Source organism: Artibeus jamaicensis, unplaced genomic scaffold, assembly GCF_021234435.1.
Source record: "Artibeus jamaicensis isolate MK-2021 breed Jamaican fruit bat unplaced genomic scaffold, CSHL_Jam_final scaffold_1019, whole genome shotgun sequence".
Taxonomy (NCBI): Eukaryota; Metazoa; Chordata; class Mammalia; order Chiroptera; family Phyllostomidae; genus Artibeus; species Artibeus jamaicensis.
In genome coordinates, this window is record NW_026522025.1 from 15,852,989 (window position 1) to 15,880,158 (window position 27,170).

At 38.6% G+C, this 27,170-nt stretch overlaps 1 protein-coding gene across 4 annotated transcripts in view; it reads left to right on the forward strand.

The window, feature by feature from the left end:
- The window catches only part of IL12RB2 (interleukin 12 receptor subunit beta 2), a 76,914-nt gene that overhangs the window by 5,956 nt on the left and 43,788 nt on the right, over positions 1-27,170 (forward strand). For 3 of the 4 annotated variants that reach the window (XR_008389703.1, XM_053655489.1, XM_053655490.1), the window contains exons 2-8: positions 6,121-6,232; positions 7,738-8,025; positions 12,159-12,273; positions 13,205-13,386; positions 14,593-14,735; positions 15,719-15,869; positions 26,530-26,609. Coding sequence is in view for 3 of the 4 variants with exons in the window: in XM_053655489.1 (XP_053511464.1) it covers positions 6,157-6,232; positions 7,738-8,025; positions 12,159-12,273; positions 13,205-13,386; positions 14,593-14,735; positions 15,719-15,869; positions 26,530-26,609 (1,035 nt within the window). In the remaining variant the exon portion in view is untranslated. Of the gene's footprint in view, positions 1-4,100; positions 4,349-6,120; positions 6,233-7,737; positions 8,026-12,158; positions 12,274-13,204; positions 13,387-14,592; positions 14,736-15,718; positions 15,870-26,529; positions 26,610-27,170 lie in introns of those variants that run through there. The other variant, XM_037164867.2, reaches the window with a different exon arrangement.

Below are 27,170 nucleotides of genomic sequence, written 5' to 3' on the forward strand. Positions count from 1 at the left end.
AGTGGCTCTGTTTCTGGCTAGTCCCCACCCCCTTCATTGAGACGTTGTTTTCACTGTCTGGAAACTGTCACTACTGGAGGGATGAGTCAGTGACAGAGCACATTCTTTGTTTTTCTGATTCAAGATAGAGTTGTAATTGTAATATTGACACTTCAGGAAGGCTATATGAATGATGTTTACAATTGGTAGGAGGTTTCATTTTATTGGAAGATACCTCATTTACTTGAAGGTCTTGAGGGTTCTGAGTTTCTTATAAATGGAGAAACTGTTTTATCTGGTATTCAGAGAAAATGAGCAAGTTCGTGTTTGCATCATGGTACTGCTACATAAACTCAAATTTACCCTCTGTTTCACCTATTTCATACATAGGTATGTATATGTATTTGATATATATTTCATATATATACACTTTAAAAATTCTTACAGTGTCCAATTGAATATTTTACAATTGGAGAATGTTACAGCTTCATAAATTGCAATGCACATTGAAAGATACCCTGTAGATATTCTTTGCAGCTGGGAAGCAGAAACCTATTTAATCCATGTGTATCTGTCCATTCAATTGTTTTCTAGTTCAATTCATAATGTTCTTTATAGAGAATATTCCAAATTTTAATGAAGCAACTAAGGTAACTGCAATAAACAAAAACTTACTAATGACATCAGCCACAATGTGGCAGAGTAAGATGTAATGTACTTCTAATTACATTAAACTAAACTAGAAGTAAATTAGATGAACACAGAAAAACCATTTAAATTTCATTCCATTTACCACATGCCTATTATGTGTCACGAATCATTGTCTCTGCCCATGAGGAGCTTTCAAGCACATGGAAGAGACACGTAGATACCTAAGTGTATCCGTTCTACTATGTCAGGTGCTCAGATAGGAAGATGCAAGATGCTATGAAGATACTGTGGGAGGCTTTACTCTGACCTGCAGACATAAGTTAGGCTTCCTTAGGTCTGACACCTTCTTTCCAGCTCTACTATTGAGCTGGCCAAAAAGTTTGTTTAGTTTTTTCCACAAAATAACAGACACATTTTTCATTTTTACCAATAACTTTATTGATTTGGATATCTTGAGTATGCAGGCTATCACCCACATGGTATAATGCTGATTCTTCTCAATTAATGTCTCAGTTTGATTACTGTCAACTTCTGGTCCACTCAACCATGGAGCACCATCCAGTGAGACATCTCCAGCACAAAACTTCGCAAATCACTTTTGACACATTCGATCAATCACAGCACCTTCTCCATACACTGCACAAATTGTTTTTTGTGTTTCAGTTGCATTTTTACCTTTCTTGAAATAATAGAGCCTAACATGCTGAAAATATTGCATGTTTTCTTCCATCTTCAATATTAAAACGGGCTATCATAACCAGATCAACAAACAAGTGCTGGCAAGGTTGTAGAGAAAAGAGAACCCTCGTACACTGTTGGTGGGAATGCAGACTAGTGTACCTACTGTGGAAAACAGTATGGAATTTCCTCAGAAAAGTAAAAATGGAACTGCCTTTTGACCCAGCAACTCCATTGCTTGGGTTATATCCTAACAATCCTGAAACACCAATTCAAAAGAACCTGTGCACCCCAATGTTCATAGCAGCACAATTTACAATAGCCAAGTGCTGGAAGCAACCTAAGTGCTTATCTGCAAATGGATAGATCAAAAACCTATGTACATTTACACAATGGAATTCTATGCATCAGAAAGAAAGAAGGAGCTCCTACCCTTCATGACAGCATGGATGGAACTGGAGAGTATTATGCTGAGTGAAATAAACCAGGCAGTGAAAGACAAATATCATATAATCTCACTTATAAGTGGAACCTAAAAAAAATAAAATGGCTACACAAAAATTCGCCAGATTTGATCAGTGTTCTTTTAATGCTTGCTGATATGATACCTGTCACAATATAATCTGACTACATTGTTTTTGAATGAAGTTAAAGGCAACTAAGTGCTACTGGAGCCTTCTTTCTGGAAAACAAACAAACGAACCTTTTGGCCAACCCAGTACATAACTGTGGTCCAATCACCATCATTTCCTACCTGCGTCTCTGCAGTTGCTTCCTCACTGGTCTGCTTGTTTCCACTCTGATCCCCACTCGGGGGCCAAGACTAGTTTTTTGTTTGTTTGGTTTTGGTTTTGCATATGTGTGTTTAACGTAATTTTTAAATGATAACACCCCCAATTAAAATCCAGTTAAATATATAAATAAAACTTTGAATTAAACACCAGTGGTTCCCAAAAGTTTGGAGGGTAAAATCCAGGTTTCCTTCCATGGCAAACAAGCCCATGGTAGATGTGGCTCTTGCTTTCTCCAAATTCATTTCATACTAATCTCCCCACAATCACTTTCCAGAGCCGCTCAGACCTTATTTCTGTGCCTCATCCACAGCAAGCTTGTCCCCCTGCCTCTGACTACGCACGCACCATTTTCTCTGACAGGTGAATTCTTCCTGAGTCTTCCCTTGGCCTACAAAAATCTCAGCTCAAACTTCACTTCCTGGAAACACCTTCACTGACCCCCTTCTCTCCTTCCCAGCCTCTCTCTGCCTTTAGCCTTATGTTATCTGAATTTCTTATTTCTTTGTCTTCTTCCTCTCTATTCCAGAATGTTGGTTCCATGAGAGCCAAACCCACTGTCTCTTCCCCACTCTGTCCCAAGCCCCTGGCACATAGCAACTGTGTGACAGATATAGAGATATATCTTCACCCAAGGACATTTTTTAAAACATTGCTTTTAAAGAAAGAGGAAGGAAGAAAGACAAACATCAATGTGAAATCATACGTTTCCAGGGCTAGGGATCAAATCTGTAGCCTTTCAGTTATGGGAGAATGCTTCAACCAACTGAGTCACACCATCCACGGAAAAACTGTTTAATACATATTTGTGGAATGAATGACTGAATAAAAGGTGTCTCAGCTGAGTTGGGATGAATGGGAAAGACTCAGCCAGTCTAAGAATGATGGAAAGGTAAGAACAGCATGAACAAAGAAAGGCGCAGAAGCAAGAATTGGCATGAGATGTGCAGGGAACTATACGTAGCTCAATGTTACTACACGGTTGAATGTCAGCAGACGGTGGTAGATGTGGCTGGTGATAAAGGACAGAAATTAGCTCACAGGGGCCATCGTAAGACATAACCTTGGACTTTATGGTTAAGAAAGAGGAACACTGTCAGATTTCTGCTTAGATTTGTGTTTCTCACACATTTTTAATGAACCCCCAGAAAAAAATACATTTTATATTATCCGTAAATTGAAATCCATCCCCAGACTTTAGAAGCCACCATATTCTTCAGCTCATGGTCCCCTTTCTCCATCTTCAGGACAGCAGGGCAGGTCTAGTCCTTTGTGCTTCACAGCTCTCTGCTTCCTTCCTTACCCACATTACAGACTCATGTGATTAGATCAGGCCCGTTTGGATAATCCAGGCTAGTTTCCCTATCTCAACGTCCTTAATTTTAATCACATCTCCAAAGTTTCTTTGTCATGTAATATATTCAGGGGTTCTGAGGATAAGGGATTAGGGCATAGACATCTTACATGGGCTATTTTTCTGCCTACCACAGAGATGTTTAGGGAGTTTTCTATATAGATCATATTCCTTCCTTCTCCTCTTAGTCCCTCCCTCACTCTTTTTCTGCTTTCTTTTTTCTTTTATTTTTAAGATTTTATTTATTTTAGACAGAGGGGAAAGGAGGGAGAAAGACAGGGAGAGAAACATCAATACGTGGTTGCCTCTCACACGCCCCCTACTGGGGACCTGGCCTGAAACCCAGGCATGTGCCCTGACTGGGAATTGAACCGGTGAACCTTTGGTTTGCAGGCTGGCACTCAATCTACTGAGCCACACCAGCCAGGCTCTCCCTCCTTTCTTTGAATAACCATTTATCGCTAAGTGTTGGCATACAGTAGTGAGCAAGAGAGTCAATATTTCTGCTCTCATGGTGGCTTAAATTCTAGCACAAAGATAGATTGCAAACAAGTAATCAAGTAAATAAACAAGGTAGTTACAGATTGTACCATTAAGGCAATAAATAAGGTAATGGGTAGAAAGTAGCTAGCTGAGCAAGACTACTTTGTCTAGGTGATCAAGGAGGGGCTCTCTGAGGAAGTGACACATGATATGATCAGAAGAATGTAAGTTAGCCAGCCGCTGAGAACCGGGGAAGAGAATTCTAGCAGAGGAAATGGAAACTGTAGAGTGCCACCCTCCCCGCCACCACCCCAGGGGCAGCAAAGGGCACATCTTGTTTTAACAAATAGTCTGAAGGCCAGTGTGAGTGGAGTAGAGAGAGCAGGGCAGAAATGCAAAGCGAATGATGATGGTAAGTTGGCAGAGGTGAGACCATGCATTGGTAGAGCAATCGTGTGTGGTAAGGACTTCGAATTTTATTCTATCTGCAATGGGGACCCATTTAAGGATTTTAAATAGTGGTGGTGTGAGGAGGTAACATAATCTATGTTTTTAAAAGATAGTCAGCTATGTAAAAATAACTTAGAAAGGGGCAAAGGTGGATAGGAGAGGCACTTTAAGGGGCTACTTTAGTCATGGACGGGAGAGATGACAGTGGTTGGGACTAGGGAAAAGAGAAAAGTGCAATGATCTGTGATATATTTTGGAGGTAAAATTGACAGGACTTAGTGATGGCTTGGTTGTAGGGGATGAGAAAGAGTGTAGAAGCAAGGATGACTTCTAGGTTTTTGAGCAACTTAAGGGGTAAAAATGTTATTCACTGAGATAGAAAAGGCTGGGGGAAGAACCAGTTTGGAGAAGAAAGACCTAAAATTCTAACTGAACATGTTAATACTGAGTAGTCTGCTAGACGTCCAAGAAGTGATGCCAAAGGGACAGACATGGGAGACTGGAGCTCAGGGAGAAGTCTGAGTTGCATCTGAGTTGCTCAGATATGCATCTGAGAATCGTTAGCACACAGATGATACCTAGAGCCAGGCAATCGGACGAAATCTCTCAGGAAGAAGTAGAAATAGAGAAAAATAGTGCATTGAGTGAGCTGAGATCCTCCAAGAGTTCAGGATGGGAAGGAATGGAAACCAGCAAAGACTGTCAGAAACATGCTGATATTATTTAGGGCTACCCTGAGTGATGCCCAGGCTAGAGACAGAGGTGTCGAAGGAGCAAGTGAGCACTTCCTTGGAAGCCCACTAGGGCAACTGTTGTGTCTAGCACTTAACGTTGTGCTTGGCACATGAAAAGTAGTTATCACTAATTGAGTGAATAAGCTGATTTTTCTGAGGCTCTCCCATACATTCTGGCACATCCCTAGGTATGGTAATAACAAGTGAACATTTGTATTGACTGGTTTGCAGTGGCCTGACATCAGAGAACTTTCCATCTGACTTTATGAATTTTTGTCCCATTTTTAATAGAATTTAGAGAATTTGCTAATGACTACTCAAGCCATTCCTTAGATTTAAATTTGGAAACAATCAGAAATCACCAGCTTGCATTTTCCAAACCATTCAAGATGAAAATAGTTGGTGAAATAATGAATAAACATGCAAACGCACAAGTAAAATTGAGCTCATACAGAAAATCCAAACAGCACTCTTTGGAACCCTTAGAATTCCTTTCCTACTGCCAAAGAGAAAAAATGTTTAAAGTTCTGGGGGGTAGGGGAGTGGTTATGAGCCTTTCTTTAATCTCTTGTTACTTCCAGAAACAGGTGGCTAGATAAAAAATTCTTGTTACTCTTGGAATTTCACACTACTCTGCTTGACTATAATGATGCAGCCTATTTGGAAGAAAAAAATTGTGTAGGACTGAGGCTTAGAAAGTTAAACAACTTGCCAATAGTCTCGAGGTATTTAAACCCAGTTCTAAAGAACTCCAAAGCCATGTCTCTTCTCCCACCATCTGCTGACCCCAAAAAACCCAAGTGACATGGAGGTTAACTGTCACTAGAAACCAAGTTTCTAACTTAGTGACATGGCTAAAATTTTCAATTTACTGGTTTTAAAAGTACACTTCATTATTTGAAAATAACAAAGAAAATATTAACAATGTGGAGAAAATTATAGGGGCATTTTAAGCTTTTCTGAATGTGTTTAACACGATGGCTCTGTCTTCTTTTACAAGGGGAACTATAGAGGTGTGTTCCAGAGGTGACAGTTCATGGCACAGACAGTTAGAGCATGCTCTTTGGCACTTACTTTTGTCATCATGTCGCTGTTGGCTAAAGCAAAAATAGGTAAGATATTTCTGTAATCTAATCTGTGGAAGGATTTGTTGTTTAAACTCTCAGTTACATCTGCAGTATGCATTTATGGTAAATATTCTGGCAGCTGGTCTTTTGTAGTTAATCTCCTGTCATTTAAGTGAATAGGTCTGGTCTATGTATGTAATTAATATGTATTTTATCTAATTTATACTAATGATTAAAATAAGAGTTCAGTGATATCATCTCCTCTTGCTAAAATGGCTAGGTAGCCAAGCCCAGCATCATGAATGTTTTATATTACAATGCATTTTAACAGAGGGTATTAATGGGTGAATTCAACTATTTAAAAAAATAATGACTATCATTTGCTTTGATTTTTCTATTAGGAGCTTATTTTCGACATTCTGGCCAGTTAGGATCAAAGATCAAAGAGGCAGAAAACGAACATAAGTAAGATAAGAGAAAGGACTTAGTTTTAGTTCTGAGAATAGAAGTGAGAACATTTTATTCTAAATGAATTTTCAGTACTTCCTTTATTTGATTTAAATAACTTTTTAAAATCAATTTCTATGGATGAGAATTGATCCAAACAGTCTTACAGTTAGCCAAAAAAGACTTTCAGTGAAGGGTATATATCACACCTGAAAGTTCAGGGTGGATCTATAGTTCTGAGGTAATTTCACTGGCACTTATTAAGTACCACAAAAAACTGATAATTCTGAATAGTTGTCCTATTTATTTGTAGAAAAACTTTAGTGGTAAGAAGAGTTTTAAATAAGAGTTGAATGTGGTAACTGGCATATAGTAAATAATATGGAGAACTCTTTTTAAAAGAAGAATACATTCATATAATTTGTACTAACTGTATTGGGTAATGGTTCATCCAGCGTAGGGTGTTACATCTTGAAGGAACATCAAGACGGCATGGTAAGACCTAATTTCCTCCTTGTTGCCAACTGCAAACACACCAGAGCCCTTGAATATTTCCTGTGATAAAATAATGTAATAGAGTACACCTACTTAGTAACACTAATATAGCAAAAGAGGGACCTATTCCCAAATCTGCCCCTAAAGTTTGTAATAGCCTTTTAAAATTGTCTTTTTTTTTCCTTTTTGGTATGACTATTGAAGTAAGCATTATAAATTATAAATGGAGATGGAAACAAATGTGATTTATTCTGGGAAGTACTTCTTAGTAGTCTGGTGAATAATTTACATATAGAGAGATTGGCTTTTCCTGGAACTGAGTTCTTGAATGTTCTTCCAACCCTATTTTCTCACCACTTTCCTATTTATAGTTCTGATTATAGTATTAGTGTTTTGAGAAGAATGCATGTTTTAATTTAGTTAGACTTTAATATACTTGCCTTCTGTTCTCAATGTACATCACCAGTACAGGGAGGGAAGCAGAGATTGCTTGTGTTTCCACTGTTTGATGGGGCTCATTTTACTCTGCTTTGGGAACTCACACAACCCTGCATTTGGAAGGGGTTTCCTACATGCCAACTGAGTACTGCACTTGTGTCCCACTGCAGATGTGTGCAGGAGAGGCGATGTGACTGTGGAGCCCTCCCGCGTGATTTCCCTGGGATCAGCTGTCAGTATCTCCTGCTCTTTGAAGCCGAAACAAGGCTGCCCTCGATATTCCAGTTTCAACAAGCTAATCCTCTACAAATTCTACCAAAGGATCATGTTACAGCATGGCCACTCCCTCAGTTTCCAGGTCTCAGATCTTCCTCTGGGGACGACACTGTTTGTCTGCAAACTGAGCTGCAGCAATAGTGAGGAGATTCGCATATGTGGGGTGGAGGTCTCAGTCGGCGGTGAGCATTCCATTCTGAATTCCTAAAAACTGGCGATCGTTTGGTATTTGTTGTGCGCTAAGCAGAAATATTAATAATATAGGACAGTATTATTTCTTCTCCCACCACTTGGGTTTTTTTTTTTATCTTGAAAGCAACATGAGCTCCTCAGTGTGAGAAGCCCAGAAAGCAGTACAGTTGGGGTCTCATTTGATAAGTCTCTATTCTCTCATTTCTCTCTGCCCCTTTCTCTCTCTAGCACTCCCTTCTCCCTCCCCCTTTTGGCCATTAACATCATTTACCTGTTGCCCTTGAACTCCAATGGCAGTAAAATGGATCTCTCAGGTGAGTCTTCATGCCTTCGTAAGATAATTTTTTCAAAGCTACAACCTCCTAAAAAAAGAAGAAAGAGATGTCTTTTTTGACTTAGGCAGCCCAGGCTGACTACCAAAGACTGAGCATTTCTCCCCTCTCTAACTAATGCACAAAAAATAGTTCTTCCATCCAGTCACTTCTGACCGTTGGTTATGGTACTTAACAGAGATTAAAAGAAAACTATTGTCATACTTACTATCTTTTCCTGGGTTTTCTAGAAAACTGCCTGGGGCAAAACTGACCTTTTAACACTCCCTGGGGGTAAGAGAGTTGTTCAGTTCTGGGGAAACAAGTGTGAGCCAGGAAAGTAGCAAAGCACAAGGTGGTTAAGTTTCTGAGCTGGTCACAGAGTCAACCAAAAACACAGCCACTTCCTTGGTCACTGGGGACATCCTCGGAAAGAACAAATGGAAATGCAAGGAAGGGGGAAAGAGAGAACCTGCCACTGATCAGAGTTCACCAACAGAGCATCAGCTCCCCCAGAGTGCTGCTTTTGTTGCTGGTCCCTCCAGGCAGCTGCGGGGAGTAAGCACTAAGATGTCAGAGCTGGCAACTGCAGCATGAGCTACAATGCACAGGATAAGCTAACAGAACACCTGCCTGCAGCTGCAGCCCCAAAAGCCCAGCCAGGCAAACCAGTGAGCAAGCATGGGCCCTGAGAGATGGCATGATACTTTGGGCCTCTGTGCTTCCAGGGAAGCTCCCAAGTAGCAGATGAGAGGTGTAAGGAGAGTAGGAGGAATTGCTACAGCAGGCTGACCAAGATGCAAAGACAGGATCCCTTATGAACAGTGATATAGAGCTCAATAAGGCTCTTTCCGGGAAAGATGGAAACCTCTTCTCTGTGACCTATAAGGCTATGATTAGTGCCAGGCGATGTTCCTGGAGAGTCACCAGAAGTATTGAGCAGAACACCAAGCAATGGTCAAGCAAGCCACTGGGGGTAAAGAGACATAAAGTAGGTGCAGTGCTCCTCTTTCAATTCAGTCTCCTATTCATACCACTTATGGGACATGTACTTTCAACTCCAACAGCCTGTGGTATTACAGGAGGAGCATGAGAATTATAACACTGCAACTAGCAATATATCCTTAAACAGTTTCAATTCTCTGAGCCTCATTTTCTCCATCTTTGTTATGAAGATACATCTACTTCATCAGATGGTTGCAGTGATTAGATGATACCTTGTATGCACAGTGCTTAATAATCTAGCACCAGGCACATAGGAGGTACATAGGTCATAAGTGCTAAGATTGCACTTCTGTACAGTTTTACTTTTTTCTTCACATGTTCAGTGTGTTCAGTAGCTGAACATGCTTTCCTTAAAAGAAAGTATAAGCATTGGTTCCAGAGAAAATGAAATATTTTCTAAAAAATGTCAATGGTCTTCACTTCCCTTGACCTCAGAATACCTGAATATTTCACCCAGGTAATTTGCCATTTTACCAGACCGATGTCACATATTTGTATTAATCATTCCCAGCCCCATGATGTCAGCTCCAGGTGTCCACAGGCCTCTGGTGTTTTGGTTTTCAGTAGGCTAACAATAGCCTCAGAAGTCAGCATCCTTGCAGATATCTTTAGCCATTCTGTTTCATTGCAGATAGAGTGTTGCAAACTCCTTTCCGATTTTTTTTACTTTTCCACCCAGAGTATGCATGTGCATTTGAGACATTTTGCAGCTTCAGAAGATCTAGGGAGATGGTAAGGAGTATCTGTCGTGGTGCCGCTCCGTTGGGTGGAGCCGCGTGCCTGAACGTTGCTTGTGCAGTGTGCTCAAGTTGTAACCGCACCATGAAATGGCTGCCCTTTGAGCAACTTTAGCACCTTTGAGGTGAAGGACTGACTGGAAGCAACACCTTTTTCTGAATATGGCTAGTCATTCCAAGAAAAGACACAATGAATGTTGGTTTCACCCATTGCAGCAAGCTTAATCCTATCTAGCAAAACAGTAAGCCACCCATTTTCTTTTTTGTGATAAGTGGCTGTCCATCCATAGTGCCATTGCAGTTCCTGAGAGGTCCTGTGTGTGATGGCTGGTTCTTTAGAATGGAGAACAGCTAAATAGCCTTTCACCATTTCTTCCCTGCCCCTTTGTGGGCTTGTGCTGCTCTGTTACTCAGAGCTCATCCTGACTGTGTAGTAACTAAGCAATCGATGCTTTAGTTTGACCTCCTAGGATTGATCCACAAACTAGACGTTCAAGGCAAAAAATGAAAGACAATGGATTCTTTGTTCGTTTTTTTAATATATGTTTTGTCATTGTTTCTGAACGCTATGTTTCTGAGACTTTTCATTGCCCATAATAAGTAAAAAGTTTTAAAAACAATATCATAATGCTCATAACAATTTATTATATTAAAAACTATTTTAATTTTTAGAGGTTTTGATTTCTATCCTTTTTTTTTTGGAATAAGCTACTATACATTTGTATTGAGGAGAATTAGGTCTGATTTCCCCTGGGACAGATGGTATCTCCCAAAACCCAGTCCTGGGATGATGTAGACAACTTGATTTCCTGGTCCAGGGAACTCACATTGAGAAAGATGATCTGTGGGTCGAAGCTGTGGTGTTTAAAAATCAGAATCTCTGCAATGTTTAGAAGTAAAGGGGAGGATGAGGACTTTTCATTATGTAAGAGTATCAGGTATTTTATGTCTCATTTGGTCATCAAAAGACCCTATGAAGAGTTAGGGTAAAAATGGAGGTTTAAACACATTTATTCTCATTCACCCTGAAATAAGGCCAGGATGGAATAAAGAAAGTTTTCTAGAGGCACAAGCTCTAAAGGAGTAAAAAAATGGGAGGGGAGATACACCAACCACATTTTGGAAGGTGGACCAGTGATAAATGGCTTAGCCTGCCCCTGCTGTGGGAAAAGTCAAGATGCATCTGAGGTCATGCAGAAGCTCCTACCTCAGAAAGACTCAGAAATTGATGACACCCTATACTTCTGGGAGTGAGAGTAAAAGTGAAGCTAGAAATGAGCAAGTTGGTTGAAAATCCGTTTAAATATAAAGCAGATTTTAGATTTGCTTCCCAATCCTAAGTAGCCAGGCAGTCCCTGCTCCACTACACTGGTGTAAGACTGAAGGGTTGGTATCGAGGGTTACTGAACTAGTTTCAGCCAGTTTGGTCTATGGCCATACATACCACCCTGAATTCACCCAGTCTTGTCTGATCTTGGAAGCTAAGCAGGGTCGGGCCTGATTAGTACTTGGATGGGAGGTTTCTAATATTTGAGTGGCCTTTATTCTGAAAAGGTGAACTCATTATCATCGGGGTAATGGAGCTAGCTAGCACTGGGTGTTCACCTGCCCAGGAGAATAATAGAATATGGTGGGAAAAGGCTCGGACTCAAGGCAGCCCATCTGGGCCTGAGCCCTGCTTCTGGCACTTCATAGTTTTGCAATGTTTGGCAAGACAGTTAACCTCTGAGGCTTAGTTTCCTCTTCAATAAAGTGAGGATAATAATAGCATGTACATAATGTAGCTGCTATGATGTATAATTGAGAAAAACCACACATAAACCATTTACCATAGGATTTGGCATATAGTAAGTATTTGGTCCATAGCCACTGTGATTGCTCTTGTTAGTAGAAGAAATTCATGCCTCACAGGCAAGTTTGAACTTGATGGGACCTAAAATAAATATCAGCCACTCTGGGAATGGGACATACAGAGAAAGTATTGTTACCTTGTTGACAAATAATGAAAATATGATTGAAATATCACTTGTGTGGCATTTAAAATATTTGATTTTGCTCTTTATTTTAAAGTTGTTCCGGAGCAGCCTCAAAACGTATCTTGTACACAGAAGGGAGAACGTGGGACAGTGGCTTGCACCTGGGACAGAGGACGAGACAGCCACCTATATACTGCATACACTTTACAGTGAGTGAGAGACTGGGTTTGCTGCTTTTTCGTGGGTCTTCTATAAGATGACATTTAGAAATATCTAATAGTTGTAGTTTTATCAGTGAGAAAAAGCAATAGATAGCTGTAGATAATTGATAATTAGATGCTTTAAAAAATTCTAGTGTTCATCAATTAAAACTGCTTCATTCATTGAAAGGGTGAGGACTGATGTCTTGGGTCTGAGGTCTAACTCAAGCATTGTCTTCAGGATGTCCAAGGCCCAGGTTATAGATGTTCTTCCCTGCTCTCGTAGGGCTAATCTGGCCCTATTATATCTCTTCCCTTTTTTGCAGTTGCAGACTCTTGTGGTCATGATATATAAAACACACTCTTCCTCGTGGGAGCTTTCCATTTGTCTGGGAGGTGTTTCTTTTCAATCCACTTTTGCTTGACCTAGGAGCCCACAGAGAGAGAGAGTCTGGGAGATTCTATAATTGACTCCATAATCCCATCCAAAGAGCCAGCTGGGTTGCACTTACCTAAGTGAGCAGCAGATGGGGGAAAGGAAGAACCCTAAGTGAGCACCAGGGTTCTGCTCTGTTCTAGGAACTGGCTCTTCTGTGCAGTAAATACTGTACCTAAGTGGCCATGGACTCTTTGGATATGACCTAAGGAGCCAAGATGTCTGGCAGGATTTGGGGAAATCAGGCAGTGGAGGTTTGGATATTTACTTATAGAATACCAAAAACATCTCAGTCCTACCAAAAAATGAAAAAGGGATGGGGGGAGTATGGTCCTATTTATGACTACAGAATACAAATACTTCTGTTGTGTGCCTTCTAGTAATAAGGCTGACCTTAAAAATATGTCTAGAATTTTAAGCACTTGAAAATTTTGTTCTTTTGGACTAAAAGGAGAAAAAAGCACATAAAGTACCTTGATAAACACAATTGCCTTTTATTTACAGGTTAAATGGACCAAAAAATTTAACTTGGCAGAAGCAATGTAATGATTATTGTGACCATTTGGATCTTGGAATCAACCTAATCCCTGAATCATCTGAATTCAGTTACACAGCCAAGGTTATTGCTGTCAATAGTCTTGGAAGTGCTTCTTCATTCCCAATCACATTCACATTCTTGGATATAGGTACATTTTATTTCACTTTGGCACATGAACGTTATTTTAAATATCACTTAAATGTTCTATATGTGATTGTTTCAAAAGAGACAGTGACTGGTGGAAAGTGACCATCAGGTACTGACAGAGGATAAACATTTACTTTGATGCAAGTAAAAGGTGCATGATCCTAGAGCTACATAGAGATGGTTGTATAAAATGAGATATTCAACATTTTTCTCTATATTGGCAAATAGGAGCTCCCAGCTTCAAATCCCATGAAAGCATCAGCTACCAGTAATATCATCTGACTAAAAGAAGAAGGGTCCTGTGAAGCTATTCAAGCAGCTCAGTGTAGTTCTTAATAGCAGAGGTGTCTTTTTACCCCTGTAGCTGCTCCATTTTTTTTTTGAGCTGGGCCAAAGGAGCTGGTGCAAAGTATAAATAAAATGTATCAAGGTTTATATGCATTTTTCTCTGAGTATGCTTACCTCCACTACTCTCAGCTTGGTTGCCAGAATGACCAGTCCCAGCACATTTCTGAGCAAATATAATTGGCCCAGTTGAGTCAAAAGACCAATCTCAGGCCTTCCTAAATTCTACCCATCCCAGGTAGTACTGGGTTTCCAGCCTGCCTGAAGTTCCAGCCTCACCCTGTGTGTTTCTCTTCTCTCTTTCCACAGCATCTCTTTGCATACATACTGCAAACCATATGTCTGAACATAGGCATTTACTGTGCATTTTCCTATCACACTTCTCCCATCCTACCCTCCATTTCTTTACGGAGACATCTGTAAGCCACCTTCTTCTCCCTAATTCTTTTCTTCTGTTCCCCTGTTCCTATGTCCCTTCCTGTGACTTTTCTACTAACATTTCTTCTCTTGGGGCTGGTCATCACGAGCCACTTTTGCCTTCTCAGCCATTGGAACTCTCAGGTTTGGCACATTTTTTTTCTTAATCTTAACCATTGGATTAAATGGAATCAACACTACTACTATTGTTGGTGGTAGTTTATTTGATAAAAGCAAGGGGAATTCTTTTAATAATTTAGAAACAAATCAAACTTTTTCGGCTTTCTAAAAGCCAGGGACTTCTCTCTTGTTTATGTCTCCGACTTTGGGGGTCATGATCATGGAGATGAATTTTTGTTCAACTCTTTATAGCTCATGTCTATGTATAAGGCAGTTCCTGATTGTGGAGCTCGAATCACACTCTCTTGTTTGTCCTGGTTACCAGTGAGGCCTCTTCCTCCATGGGACGTCAGAATCAACTTTGTAAATGCTTCTGTGGGCAGATGCACTCTTTGGTGGAGAGATGAAGGGATGGTGCTGCTTAATCGACTCAGATATCGGCCCAATAACAACAGATCCTGGAACATGGTAATGGCCTTTCCAGTGAAGGGGAGACACAGACAGGGCTTCTTAGAGTTGCTGCACAGACTGTCTTTTCAGACCAGCAAAATAGGTAATTTAAGAATAATGCCCAAAAGTACATACTTGAGATACACCAGAAAGTCACATGCACCTCTATTTATTAAGAAATATCTTGAATTCTAATCACTGATTTAGAAATTTTTTAAGTCGTAACCTTCTATAAACCAGTATTAATTTTCTATATTTTATTTCCAGTAAAGGGCTCATTTCTCCTTGTTTTTCTATTCCCTGTCCCATATTATATTTTAGTAATTTTTTAATATACTGGAAAGAGATATATTAGGGAATGTCCATAAAAGTTCATATAGAATTTAATATTTCAAAATAAAGCTCCACACTTTGATTGTTAGGCATTCATTTTTTTACAATAAAAATATAGAATTATAATTCCTTCCAGTATTTTTGTAAAATATAATGTCTTATAATGGCAAAGGATCAGTTAGTTTCACAAGAAGCTGATATTCAAGAGAGGTATAGTAATTAAACTTTTTTAATTGAATTATTCTTTTATAATCAAAGTGTTCCATTTGAACCCAGTTCTGTGTCTATGTAAATGTCTAAATATGCATCACATTTTAATTGCGACCAAATAAAAAATAATCTCTAGTGTAGAAACTTCTCCAAGACCCTTTTCAAAATTGGTAGTTTTCAGCCTTCACTCCTTTTTCATCTAGTTTTAGGATCCCCCTTGGAACTCATATAGGTAGGTTTTTAATCTCAGGAGTTTTGGGTGGTGTTTTTGAGACACTATTACTTCGGATTAACATCATGTTCACGCAGCAAGCCAGCCAGTGATATTTCTTTTCATTGAATGACAGATTCAAAAAAATAAAAAGGGTTATCTGGTCTAGTTTATTTACCTGTTTGTTAAAATTCTTTAAATTAATATCGTTTTAGTATTCATCTTTAAAAATCTTGTCTGTTTGAAGGTTAATGCTACAAATGCCAAAGGAAGACATGATTTGTTGGATCTGGAACCGTTTACAGAATATGAATTTCAGGTTTCCTCTAAGCTGCATCTGTATAAAGGTAGTTGGAGTGACTGGAGTGAATCATTGAGAATGCAAACACCAGAAGAAGGTATGTGTCAAAAAAAAAAAAAAGAAAGAAAGAAAGAAAGAAAGGATTGGTGGGGAGGGGGGAGAAAGGAGGGAAAGAGAAAGATGCACAACGATTTTCTTGGAATGGAATCTCTAAAGTACTGATACTAAATCAAAAAGTATGATTGTCTTAAGTAACAATTTTTGCACTAATTTAAATTCTGAAACTGTCCAGAGAGATATGTTTATATTACTAGGAAATTTTTAACATTAGCTAAGTCCTACTCCTGTTTGGCACATATTTTCATGTTGGTTACAAGCTTATACCTCAGTAATGTTTGGTTGTAACTCTTATTTCTATTATACTTACTATTTCCTTTTTCAAAATATTCTATTTATTTATTTTTAGAGAGAGGGGAAGGGAAGGAGAAAGAATGGGACAGAAACATCAGTGTACGGTTGCCTCTCCTATGACCCCTACTGGGGACCTGGCCTGCAAGCCAGGCATGTACTCTGACTGGGAATCGAACCGCAATGCTTTGCTTCACAGGCCCATGCTCAATCCACTGAGCTATACCACCCAGGGCTATACTTACTATTTCTGTTCCACTTACTATCTCAGTAACTCACTCATACCACAGAATAAAAAGCAGTAATTAATTTCATTCTTTCATAATTAAACCTTAATATATTTTACCTTTTGTATTCTATAAAAATTAATTTGGCTTTATAAGCTGCTAAAGGCTTGAAAGAAGGAAGACTCTGGAGACATGACATTTTAAAGTAAAATGTAACATCCAGCCATCTGTCTCCTCCAAATATTGCAGCATTGCTTTTCCCAAGGGTTCAACTCACAGCTCAGATGAGTGCCAACAGACTGACCATAGCTTTGGAAAGGATATCAGCTCTATTTTTCAGTCTACAGACTTTTCTTTCTTTGTAATTATGGGAAGATAATTTTACTGAAGTATAATTAAATATTTTATTAAAGCAAAAAATGCTTATATGAACATTATGCCAGTATTAACAATTCTTTGGAGACACAAGATATAACCATCTGAATATAGTATTCAAAAGCCCTCATTTCATGATATAGCATGGAACTTTTCATAATTTGCATAAATTTGGCTCAGAGAAAAAGTTATTAGCATATGATCCATCGCTTTATTATCTGGAGATTTTGTAATGTATATGCTTATTTGTGAAACTCGTGGATGTGTGTGCATATGAAGTAGTCTTGTGATTAAGTTATATTTATTTTCTGTGAGCTAATAATTACTTTTGGTAGTTGATGAAACTTATCGGTAATGCCTCAGTGATGTCCAAGCACCCAAAGGACCTATTAATAAACTATAATTTCTGATATACAAATTATAAGATAATTGTATTTCTTCCCTTTTCCTTGTATGGATTACATTTCCCTTTTTGAAAAAAGTTTAAAGATGAATTCATTCAACACATTAGAATTTATTTCCTCTCATTTCATTATAAAAAAATCTCTTCATGTTGAGCCACTTGCTCTCTGCTTACATGCTTGCCATTTTTGTAATTCAGAGCTTACTCCTTACTCTTATCCTTTTATTATACACATAGTCAAAATAATGCATTTTTAAAAGGTACTTCATGGATTGGATTTTATTTATACATAATGCAGATGAAATTCTTGAAAATGGGCCATATTTTATGTTTAACTTCAAGGTAGTAAATAGGCTGAGAAGTACTTGTTATATCACAGGATAAACTATAAACAAGGGAAACACTGGGCTGGCAAATTCTTGACAATGGCCTCTTTGGAGATGTGTGAAACAGGTTTTCTTTTCTAAGAGTTTATCCATTGAATTGAAAGCCCTTCAAAGTAGGACAGTAACTTTCTCGTATTCTGTAAAATAAACCACCATCATAACAATGGCTGCACTCACTGTTATGGTTGAGAACTTGTGGATGGCTGTGAATTTGAACCAAGGAAGCCGGTTTATTCAGGGTAATTCAGGCATTCATAAAGAAGGAAACCCATACTCTGAGTGTACCCTGGTTACAAAGCTCTGCTGGCTTCCTTTCAGTGTCTGAATCTCCCTTTTCAGTGTTTGATCTTTCTGTGGGTTGTTGTAGGTTTTCTTTTCTCTCGCCCTGAGCTGCTGCACGGTTTTTGCTTCTTACCACTATTTTTGTCATCAGTTTCTTTATGAAACACCAACTGATGTAAACCTAAAAGGTGTGAACTTTTTTTAACATTTCTTCCTTTAAACCCCTTTAATGTGTACTCATATGTAACTTGGCATTTAAAAAAATTACTAGTAAGCTTTTTTTTTTTTAGTTACTCACACTTAATGATCCTTTGCTAACAAAACTAAGAGCAATATGTTGTGTACTGGTGAATTGGGCATAGTTATTTATATCATGTTGGTGAAAATGAGGCCAATATTTACTCCATATGGCCTTTTCCTATGTTGTTCATTTTAACTCCATTTACGGTCCTCTTCATAAAAAACACTTTTTAAATGATCACTAAGTATGGGATAGGAAGAAAGAAACCTCTTTCTGTGTTTAGGACAGTCCCACAATCAGTTTCCACCAGAGGCAGGCTTCATACTGGGAACTGAGCAACCATATTTTGCTTTTAGTGGGGAAACACTCTTGAGTTTGGGTTGCCTGATGTTCGGACGTGCTTGAGAATGTCCTCAGGTGCTGGGACCACTTAGAACACCCAGGTAGAGACTCCAGAATAAAGATGAATGAGCCATTCTTCAGAACTATATTATCAATTTGGTGTTTCTGTTTGTTCACCATTTTTAAAAATCTTATTTTCAAGTTTTGGTCTTGCTAACACTCTACTGTGGACAATGACTAAAGGAAGCGTTACGTTCTTATGCTTGTGCCATAGAAAAGGTAAAGGAGGACACAATTCTTCATTGTGGGGATGACTTGGGTGTTTAGTGAGAAATCCTCAAAGAAGGAGGAAATGCTGGGTTACCAGCTACAGCCTCCCCTCCTCACATTGAGAAGCTAGGCGGTTCCTTCATTCATTTGTAACTTTAAAATAGTGCCAAAATTGATCACGTAAGAACAATGAAATACTAGAGGTTATTTTACCATCTTGGTTAGCAAGCATTTTATAATAATCTAGCTTAGAGGTCAGCAAACATTTTCTGTAAAGCTCCAGATAGTAAGTATTTTGGCTCTGTGGGCCATATAATCTGTCTCAACTACTAAAATTTGCTACTGTAGTGTGCGAGCAGCCACTGACAATATATAAAAACTTAGACAAAGCTGTGTTTCAATAAAACTTTATTTATGGACACTGAAATTTGAATTTTATATAATTTTCACATGCTACTAAAATGATTCTCCTTCTGATTTTTCTATTACAACCATTTAAAAATGTAAAAACCATTATTACTTCCCTGTCTGGGGTGGCTCAGTGGATTGAATGCTGGCCTGGAAACTGAAAGGTCGCTGGTTCGATTCCCAGTCAGGACCCATGCCTGGCTTGCAGGCCAGGTCCAGTTGGGGGAGTGCAAGAGGGAACAGATCAATGTATCTCTCACACAGCAGTGTAACTCTCCTTGCCTTTCTCTCTCCCTTCTCCTTTCTCTAAAAATAAATAAAATAAAATTGTCTTTCTTAAAAAAATGAAAATGTGAAAACTGTTATTATTAGTTCACACTCTATACAAAAACAGGGAATGTGCCAGATCTGATCAATGAGCTATAGTTTGCTGACTACTAAACTCGCTAAACTTGCAAGTATCATACTTGTGCCTCTTTGCTTGGGGCTTGAGGAAATGAGAATGACTAGCTCTTTACCCTTCTAAAGAGACTTACACACAACCATTTTCATTAGAAAGATATGTTTCTGATCCCATGTCAGTCCCTACCCTCTTTCTCCTTTTAGTCCCCTTTAAATCCAACATGTACCCCTAAAGAAGTAAACGCCTAAGCTTCATTATTTGACAAGATGGTGATCACACCAATAGGAAGAAATGTTTTCCATGAAGCCCCCTCCAAGCAGAAACTAGTGGGGGAAAAAATATGCTTCTCTGGATGGTCTGTGGGGAATGTGTGTGTATCGGGAACTATGCCAGGTGCTGAGACACAGTGATAACTTGTCAGCTCCTCAGACTCAGGGGTGTATCCTGGAACACCAGGAAAAGATTCCTGGAGGAGAGGAACCAAGAAGAAATGTGAAGTCCAAATGGAATCTTTTAGCTTTCCTCCATCTGGAACAGATGGCCTCCAAGGTTATTGTAGAAGGGAAGAGAGCTATTTCCTCCTTGAAGTACATGATTCTCTTGAATTCTTGGAAATCTCACATTCCTGAGGGTTTTTTCCTTTTACTTAATGCACATTTACGCTGTTCTACCTCCCCTCACCCCAATTTTCCTCTGGTAATTACCATACTGTTTTCTGTCTATGAGCTTTTTTGTCTTCCTTTTTTTGGCTTAATCACTTCACCTTTTTCACCCAGTCCCCTAACCCCCCTCCCCTCTTAACAGCTTTCAGTCTGTTCTCTGTATCTCCAAGTCTGTTTCTATTTTGTTTATTTGTTTATTTTGCTCATTAGATTCCACATACAAGTAAAATCATATGGTACTTGTCTTTCTCTGACTGGCTTATTTCACTTAGCATAATGCTTTCCATGTCCATCCATGCTGTTGCAAATGGTAAGATCTCCTTTTTTTATAGTCAAGTAGTATTTCATTGTGTGAATGTACCACAATGAAATGCTCATCTTTATTCACTCATCTACTGATGTGAATTTTGGCTGCTTCCAATTCTTGGTTATTATAAATAACACTGCAGTGAACATAGGTGTGCATATATTCTTTCAAATCAGTGTTTCGGATTTCCTTAGATATATTCCCAGAAGTGGAATCTCTGGGTCATCAGGCAGTTCCATTTTACATTTTGGGGGGTAACTCCACACTGCTTTCTTTCCACACTGGCTACACCCATCTGCATTCCTGCCAACAATGGTTCCCTTTTCCTACATTCTCACCAGCACTTGTTCTTTGTTGATTTATTAATGGTAGCCATGCTGACAGGTGAGGTAAAATCTCATTGTAGTTTTAATTTGCATTTCTCTGATGAATAGTGATGTTAAACATTTTTGCATACATCCATTGTTCATCTGTATATCCTCTTTGGAGAAGTATCTATTCAGGCCCTTTGACCATTTTTAATTATATGTTTTTTGGTGTTGAGTTTTATAAGTTCTTGATATTAATCCCTTATCAGATGTATCATTGGAAAATATTCAGTGGGTTGTCTTTTCATTTTGTTAATGGTTTCCTTTTCTGTGAAAATACTTTTTAATTTGATATAGTCCCATTTGTTTATTTTTTTATTTAGTTTCTCTTGTCTGAGAAGACATAATAAAAATATATTGCTATAAGAAATGTCTGAGATCTTACTGCTGATGTTTTCTCTAGGATTTTTACGGTTTGAAGTTTTACATTTAAGTTTTTAATCCATTTTGAGTTTATTGTAGTGTGTGGTATAAGAAGGTGGTCCAGTTTCATTTTTTTGCATATATCTGTCCAAGTTTCCCAACACCATCTGTTGACTACAGGACTATATGTTCTTGCCTCTTTTGTCAAATAATAGTTGACCATAAAGAAGTGGGTATATTTCTGGGCTCTCCGTTCTGTTCCGTTGATCCTATTTCTGGTTTTTATTTTACCTTATGAGCCAAGTCTTGGTAACATATAGTTTCAGCCCTGGACCCTCTGCAAGGCTTCAGGTTTGTGTTTCCAATTCCCTGTTTCTTATCCTCACTTAGATGGCAACAGACATCCTAAACCTCATCTAGCCTAACCAAAAACTTTTCAATTTTCTCCAAAGCAAAATGTTTCCAAAATACTTCTGTTTCACTCTTTTCTATCTCAGTAAATGACACTACCATCATCCTAGATACTCAAGTCAAAAATCGAAAAATTATTCTTAAATTTTCTTTCCCCCCATTTCCTGATATCAACAATTGACTCAATCTCCTGAATGTAGTGAAAATCTGTTCATTACTTCCATGGCCACTGTGATTGCCCTTTGTTTAAGCTACTCTCTTATTTAAAGCATAAGAACAAAATGAACACTATGAACACCTAAGAACCCACCATTCAACTTAAATACTACACAATTACTGACATGTCCTTACCCCTGTCGTGCCTCCCCAGAAGTGATCACCAACCCGGACTGTATGTTTAGCATCCTCATACTTCCCTCATAGATTTCTGAAATCTCTATACAATTATACAATTAGTTTTGCTTGTTTTTGAACATAATCAAGATTGTATTTTCTGTGCAATCTTTCGCAACTCTTTGTCTATCAACACTCTACCGCACTCTAACACAATGCTTCCATTGATTTCAGTATGGATGAAACATCCCTGTTTCTATGAAGAAAGAAGCTTGATCTTCACTTGTAATCTTGTTGAAACATTATGTTTCTTAAAAAATAGAGGGAATATTCAAATATTTTTTGAGTGCTGCTCAAGAAGCCCACTGTGCTGCTGAGAAGTCCAGTGAAATAAGAACAGAGACGTGATAATTAGATTTGGCAGCACAGTGTACTGCCAACCAGTAGTAGTGGGCACAAAACCTCAGGTGGTATGAGTTAAGAATGAGTGTGAGGTGAGAAAATAATGAAAGCGACAATTCACAACTCTTTAAGAAGTTCTGTGAAGGGGAATTGAGATGCAATGCAAGGCAGTAGCTGGAATGAGATGTGATGTTAGGAAGTTCTTTGTCTCTTTGTTTCTGTTTTTAGGATCAGAAATAATATAATATATTTATATGTTTATTGGTGACTCTAGTTACCCCTGCAATAATAAGAGCCCAGCAGAGAGAGAAAGAGAGGTTAATGATATAAGAAAAGTGGAAGAGAGATTCTTGATAAAGCAAGAGAGGATGGGATTCAGAACTCAGGTTAAAAGATTGAACTTTGATGGAAGTAGAGATGATTCATCCCTAGTAAAAGCAGTGGGAGTGCTGTGTTAGAGAGTAGATGGTGAAGTTTGAAAGTGTTCATGGTAGAAAGATGAGGGAATTATGGCCTGTATTCTCCCTGTTGCTCAGGGAGGTTTGAGGCAAAGGCATCAGTTGAGAGAAACAGATTATTGAATGTGGGTAGGTGGAGACACTGACAGGACAGCCTTTGAGAAGGAACACCCATGTGCGTGATAGGTTATAAAGAACAGTGACAAAAAGGGGCTGTGATCCTGCACTCCTGAGATATCCCTCCTGATTTTTATCCAACACACGTGTGTGGAACCAGCCCATTCCACATTTCCATATCTCTGCCCCTCCTATCAGTCTGGATGGATGTGGATTTAATTCCATAGTTGTCAGATTTCCATCCAACCCAATTTCTGACAGTTCCGAATGATGGTTGTTCTACACTTTAGTTGTAATTTTTATGTGTTTGTGAGAGGAGGCTAGCCATGTTTACCTATACCTCCATCTTGACCAGAGTTCTAAAACTAGATTTTAGATAAATATAGCACCACCTAAAGAGTGGGGCATTGAGGAATCAAAAAAATGAATGACTTGTCTCTCTCTTGCCCTGCTTAGAGCACAGTTTGGACCAAAAAAAAAAATATGTGCATTGCATATCATCTATTGCCTGAAACCTCTCAAGATATGCTTTTTCCATATTTACTTTTTTGTTAAATCCTCCAATCTCACTGTTCTTAGAGATCTTTATTTTCTTTCAAGTCCTAGTAAAACCTCTGTGGAGGGACAGCTTTATACCCCTATTCAGTTGCCCTGGTCCACAGCCCTGTGCCTGGGCTTCAGATGGGAATGCTAATCTTAGGAGCAACTCATTGCTTGGCTCTCATTTGCTTGCCACACATACAGTTTCATGGAATCCTGGAATCTTAGGGTTTTAGAGTTGAAAGAACCCTCAAGGTCATTTAAGTCCTTTAGGCCAGTATCTTGCTTAATTTAGTATCTTTTCTTCCCACCGCTCCCCATATTGGTGACTCTAGTTAACCCTACAATTTCTCCCTTTTTATGGGAACTAGTTTCATCTCAGGAAAGCCAACTTCCATTTTGCAGTGTTTATATATTTAATCATTTGCACCCATTTGTTTTGTAATCACTTTGACATATGGGCATTTGACCTTCCTTCTCCCACCTGCTTATAATAGTTTTAATCTGCCTTTTATTATTACATAACACTGTGGTTAGAACTTTGAGTGACTTTGTGACAGCTGAATGTCAAAGATTCTCTTTAATGTTAGCCCTTACACTGTGTTAAACAGCAGTGGTTTGACACCCCTGGTCATGAAATTCTACCATTTGAAACTCAACTAATGATTTCTCTCCTATAGTGGCTTACACTGAAGGTGGCCACCATTAAATTTTCAGTTTCACTTGCAATTTCTCCTTTGAAGAGACTATGATTCTAGAATTTGATGTTTAGCTCTATAATAAAGTGATAGGTTATAGATCTTTAGTAAGGCAATAAATGTTTTCTTTACATTTCTTATCAATATGTGATTAAGTGAAAACATTTAGCATTAAGGAACAAGTCAGCTGGCTTTGACATTGAGCATACCCAGGTTTCCATATCCCGATTATGTGTCACTGTTTGGATCATCATGTTTGTGAAGTGTTCAGATCTTTGTTCAGCATAATGAACTGTAATGGAAGAGCAGGGTCTTTGAAGACCTAGGCTCAGCTCTCAGTTTTGCCACTTACCCGCTGCCTGTCTCTTGTAAATCATTTAACCTTTGTCAGCTGTAAAATAGGTGTAATCACATGCACCCCCTGCAATATGTGAGGATTAAATGAGATAATGTACATAAAGTGTCTAACTATTACCTGGCACATAACAAGTGGTTAATACATGCCAGGTTCCCTTCCCTTCTGTTGCCTGTACATTTTGCTTTTTTTGCATCTGGACTAACAACAAAAAAAAAAAAGTCCTGAGTTGATTCCTGGGTTGCTCTTCATAATCCTAAAGGATTGACACTTTCAGGATGTCTTGTGTATGTACTTCTTTCTGCTAAGTTCTCACTGCAAGGGTAAATACTACCACTGGTGTACAGAGAGGGGAAAGAAAAGAAGTGAATGTTGAGAAAAAAAGAAAGGGCAAGAGAAGCAGGAAGAGGGAGTAACAAAGGAAGAAACTGATCATGAAAGAGGCACACGTACTGGGGAATTATAGAGAAATCATTAGCCTTCTCAGATTCAGGCAACTTCATGGTGCAGAGTGAAGACCACGAAATTAAACAGACATGTGTTTAAAGCCTGGCTTCTCTGAGCATTAGTTTGGGGACCTTGAACAGTCCCTTTATCTCTCAGCACTTCAGTTTTCAAATGAAGAAAACAACAGCTAAATTTACTGAGTATTTAGCACGTATTGGCACTCTTCTATTCATTTAAATTCTCACAACAGTGCCATGTGATGTACAGAATTATGATCCTCACTTGACAGATGAGGAAACTGGCTTAAGGATGTGGTTAACACTTGTTCAAGATCACAGAGCTGGGATTTGCCCATAGATGGCCTGGCTCTAGAGCTCACACTTTAACCACTGCACTAAAGCTGCGGACGTCATGGTGGTAAGGGGGACATGAGCTGTAACTGTGAATGGGCCCACACAGGACTTGCCCATAGTATGTGCTGGTACATGTACTCCCTCCCTGTCTTTTCTCCTCCCCTGGGCTGCTTGCTGCTGTTATCCAGGTGAAACTTAATTTTCTGGAAATCTCCATCTGGTTTAATGGAACTTCCTACTACAGAATGAACCTCATTATAGCCTCACCTCAATTACACTCAAACTGTCACTGTTAACTAAGTTAGGTTGGTACAACTGAAGCCTGTTTTCAGGGGTTGCTTATACTGACTCCCCCTTGGCTAAAAATAAAAACAAATCTGATAGTGGAAGAAATAAAACTACTTCACCCATAATATACCCACACATGCACACAAATTTTTACACACAGGAGATGATTATTTAGTTTGTTTTTAAGCATGTTTGATTGACTTTCTCATATTAAATTAGGTCATATTTGACCATTGTCTTATAAATTGGTGGCTATTTCTTCTGTCAATTCAGCCTGTGTCTTAGCATCAAGTAGATCATGTTACCTGATTTGTATATTCATCATTTAACAAAGAGTTATTGAGAGCCTATTATATTCCAAGCATGGTGCTAGGTAGGAGAAGCACTAAGATGCATGAGACAGGCCTTCCTTTCAAGTAGATCATTGTCTAATGATCATAAAACCAAATAATAGTACTGCAACATTAGGTCAGAAATAGAGATGAACACAAAGTTTATTATTTGTATTTTGTACTTTTACAAGATCAAAAACATGTTTTCCTTACAATTTATGTCTTTAGTTTTGACTGAGAATTCTTGATGCATTCCAATAAAAAACAAAAGAACCATACACACTTTAAGTTATTTTATTAATATGTTTTAAGAATAAGTTAGGAATCTAATTTCCTCCTCATTTTTTAAAATTTTGTTTTTAAGGTAACTGTGAGCTTTCTGTGGCCAAAGATATACATGTTCATTGTTTAACAAAAGAAAAAAAATACTGGGGCACAAAGGAAATTGAAAATATCTTATAATCCTACTCTCCCAGAATTGTTTATCAAATAACCCATTGACTTTTAAATGTTTTATACTTGTGTATGTGTATGTGTATTTATATATATGAAAATATGTTCTTTCCTTTTCAAATCAGAGCCTACTGGGACACTAGATATCTGGTACATGAAACAGAACATTGACTACAGTAAACAACAGATCTCTCTTTTCTGGAAGGTAAGTTTTCCATGTCAACTTGAAATTCAGGAGAATTACATATTTGTAATTTTTTGTTTTTATTGAGATATAGTTGACATACAAAGAGAGTAATATATTTAAACAATATATTTCAAGGATGGAAAAAGACTTTATTTTCATAGTGGCTTTCATATGAGGCTTCAGAGATTTTGTTGGAGCTCGTTTTTGCAGCCATATTTTCAAGATGCTTGACTTGCTGTCATTTACTTTTGCCAGAAAAGGGTGAGAGCTCTGACTGAGTTCCTTCCTCCGCACAATCACGTCTTTCCCTCATCTCCTTCCTCATCTTTCCCTCATCTGGGCCCCTTCCCATGCCCAAGCATATCCACCCTCTGACCCCACTACACCACCTCTTCTGACTCCTGTCCCCTCTCTGCCCACTCCTCTCTCCTACACGCAATGTGCCCAGCAGTGACCATGCACTTTTTTGGGAAATTAAACATGGGGAATCTGGGGATGTGGATATTTAGGAATATATTTTCTATAGTCATTAGAAAAGGAGAGGGACAGCTGCCAACCTCAGGAACACAAATAATAGCA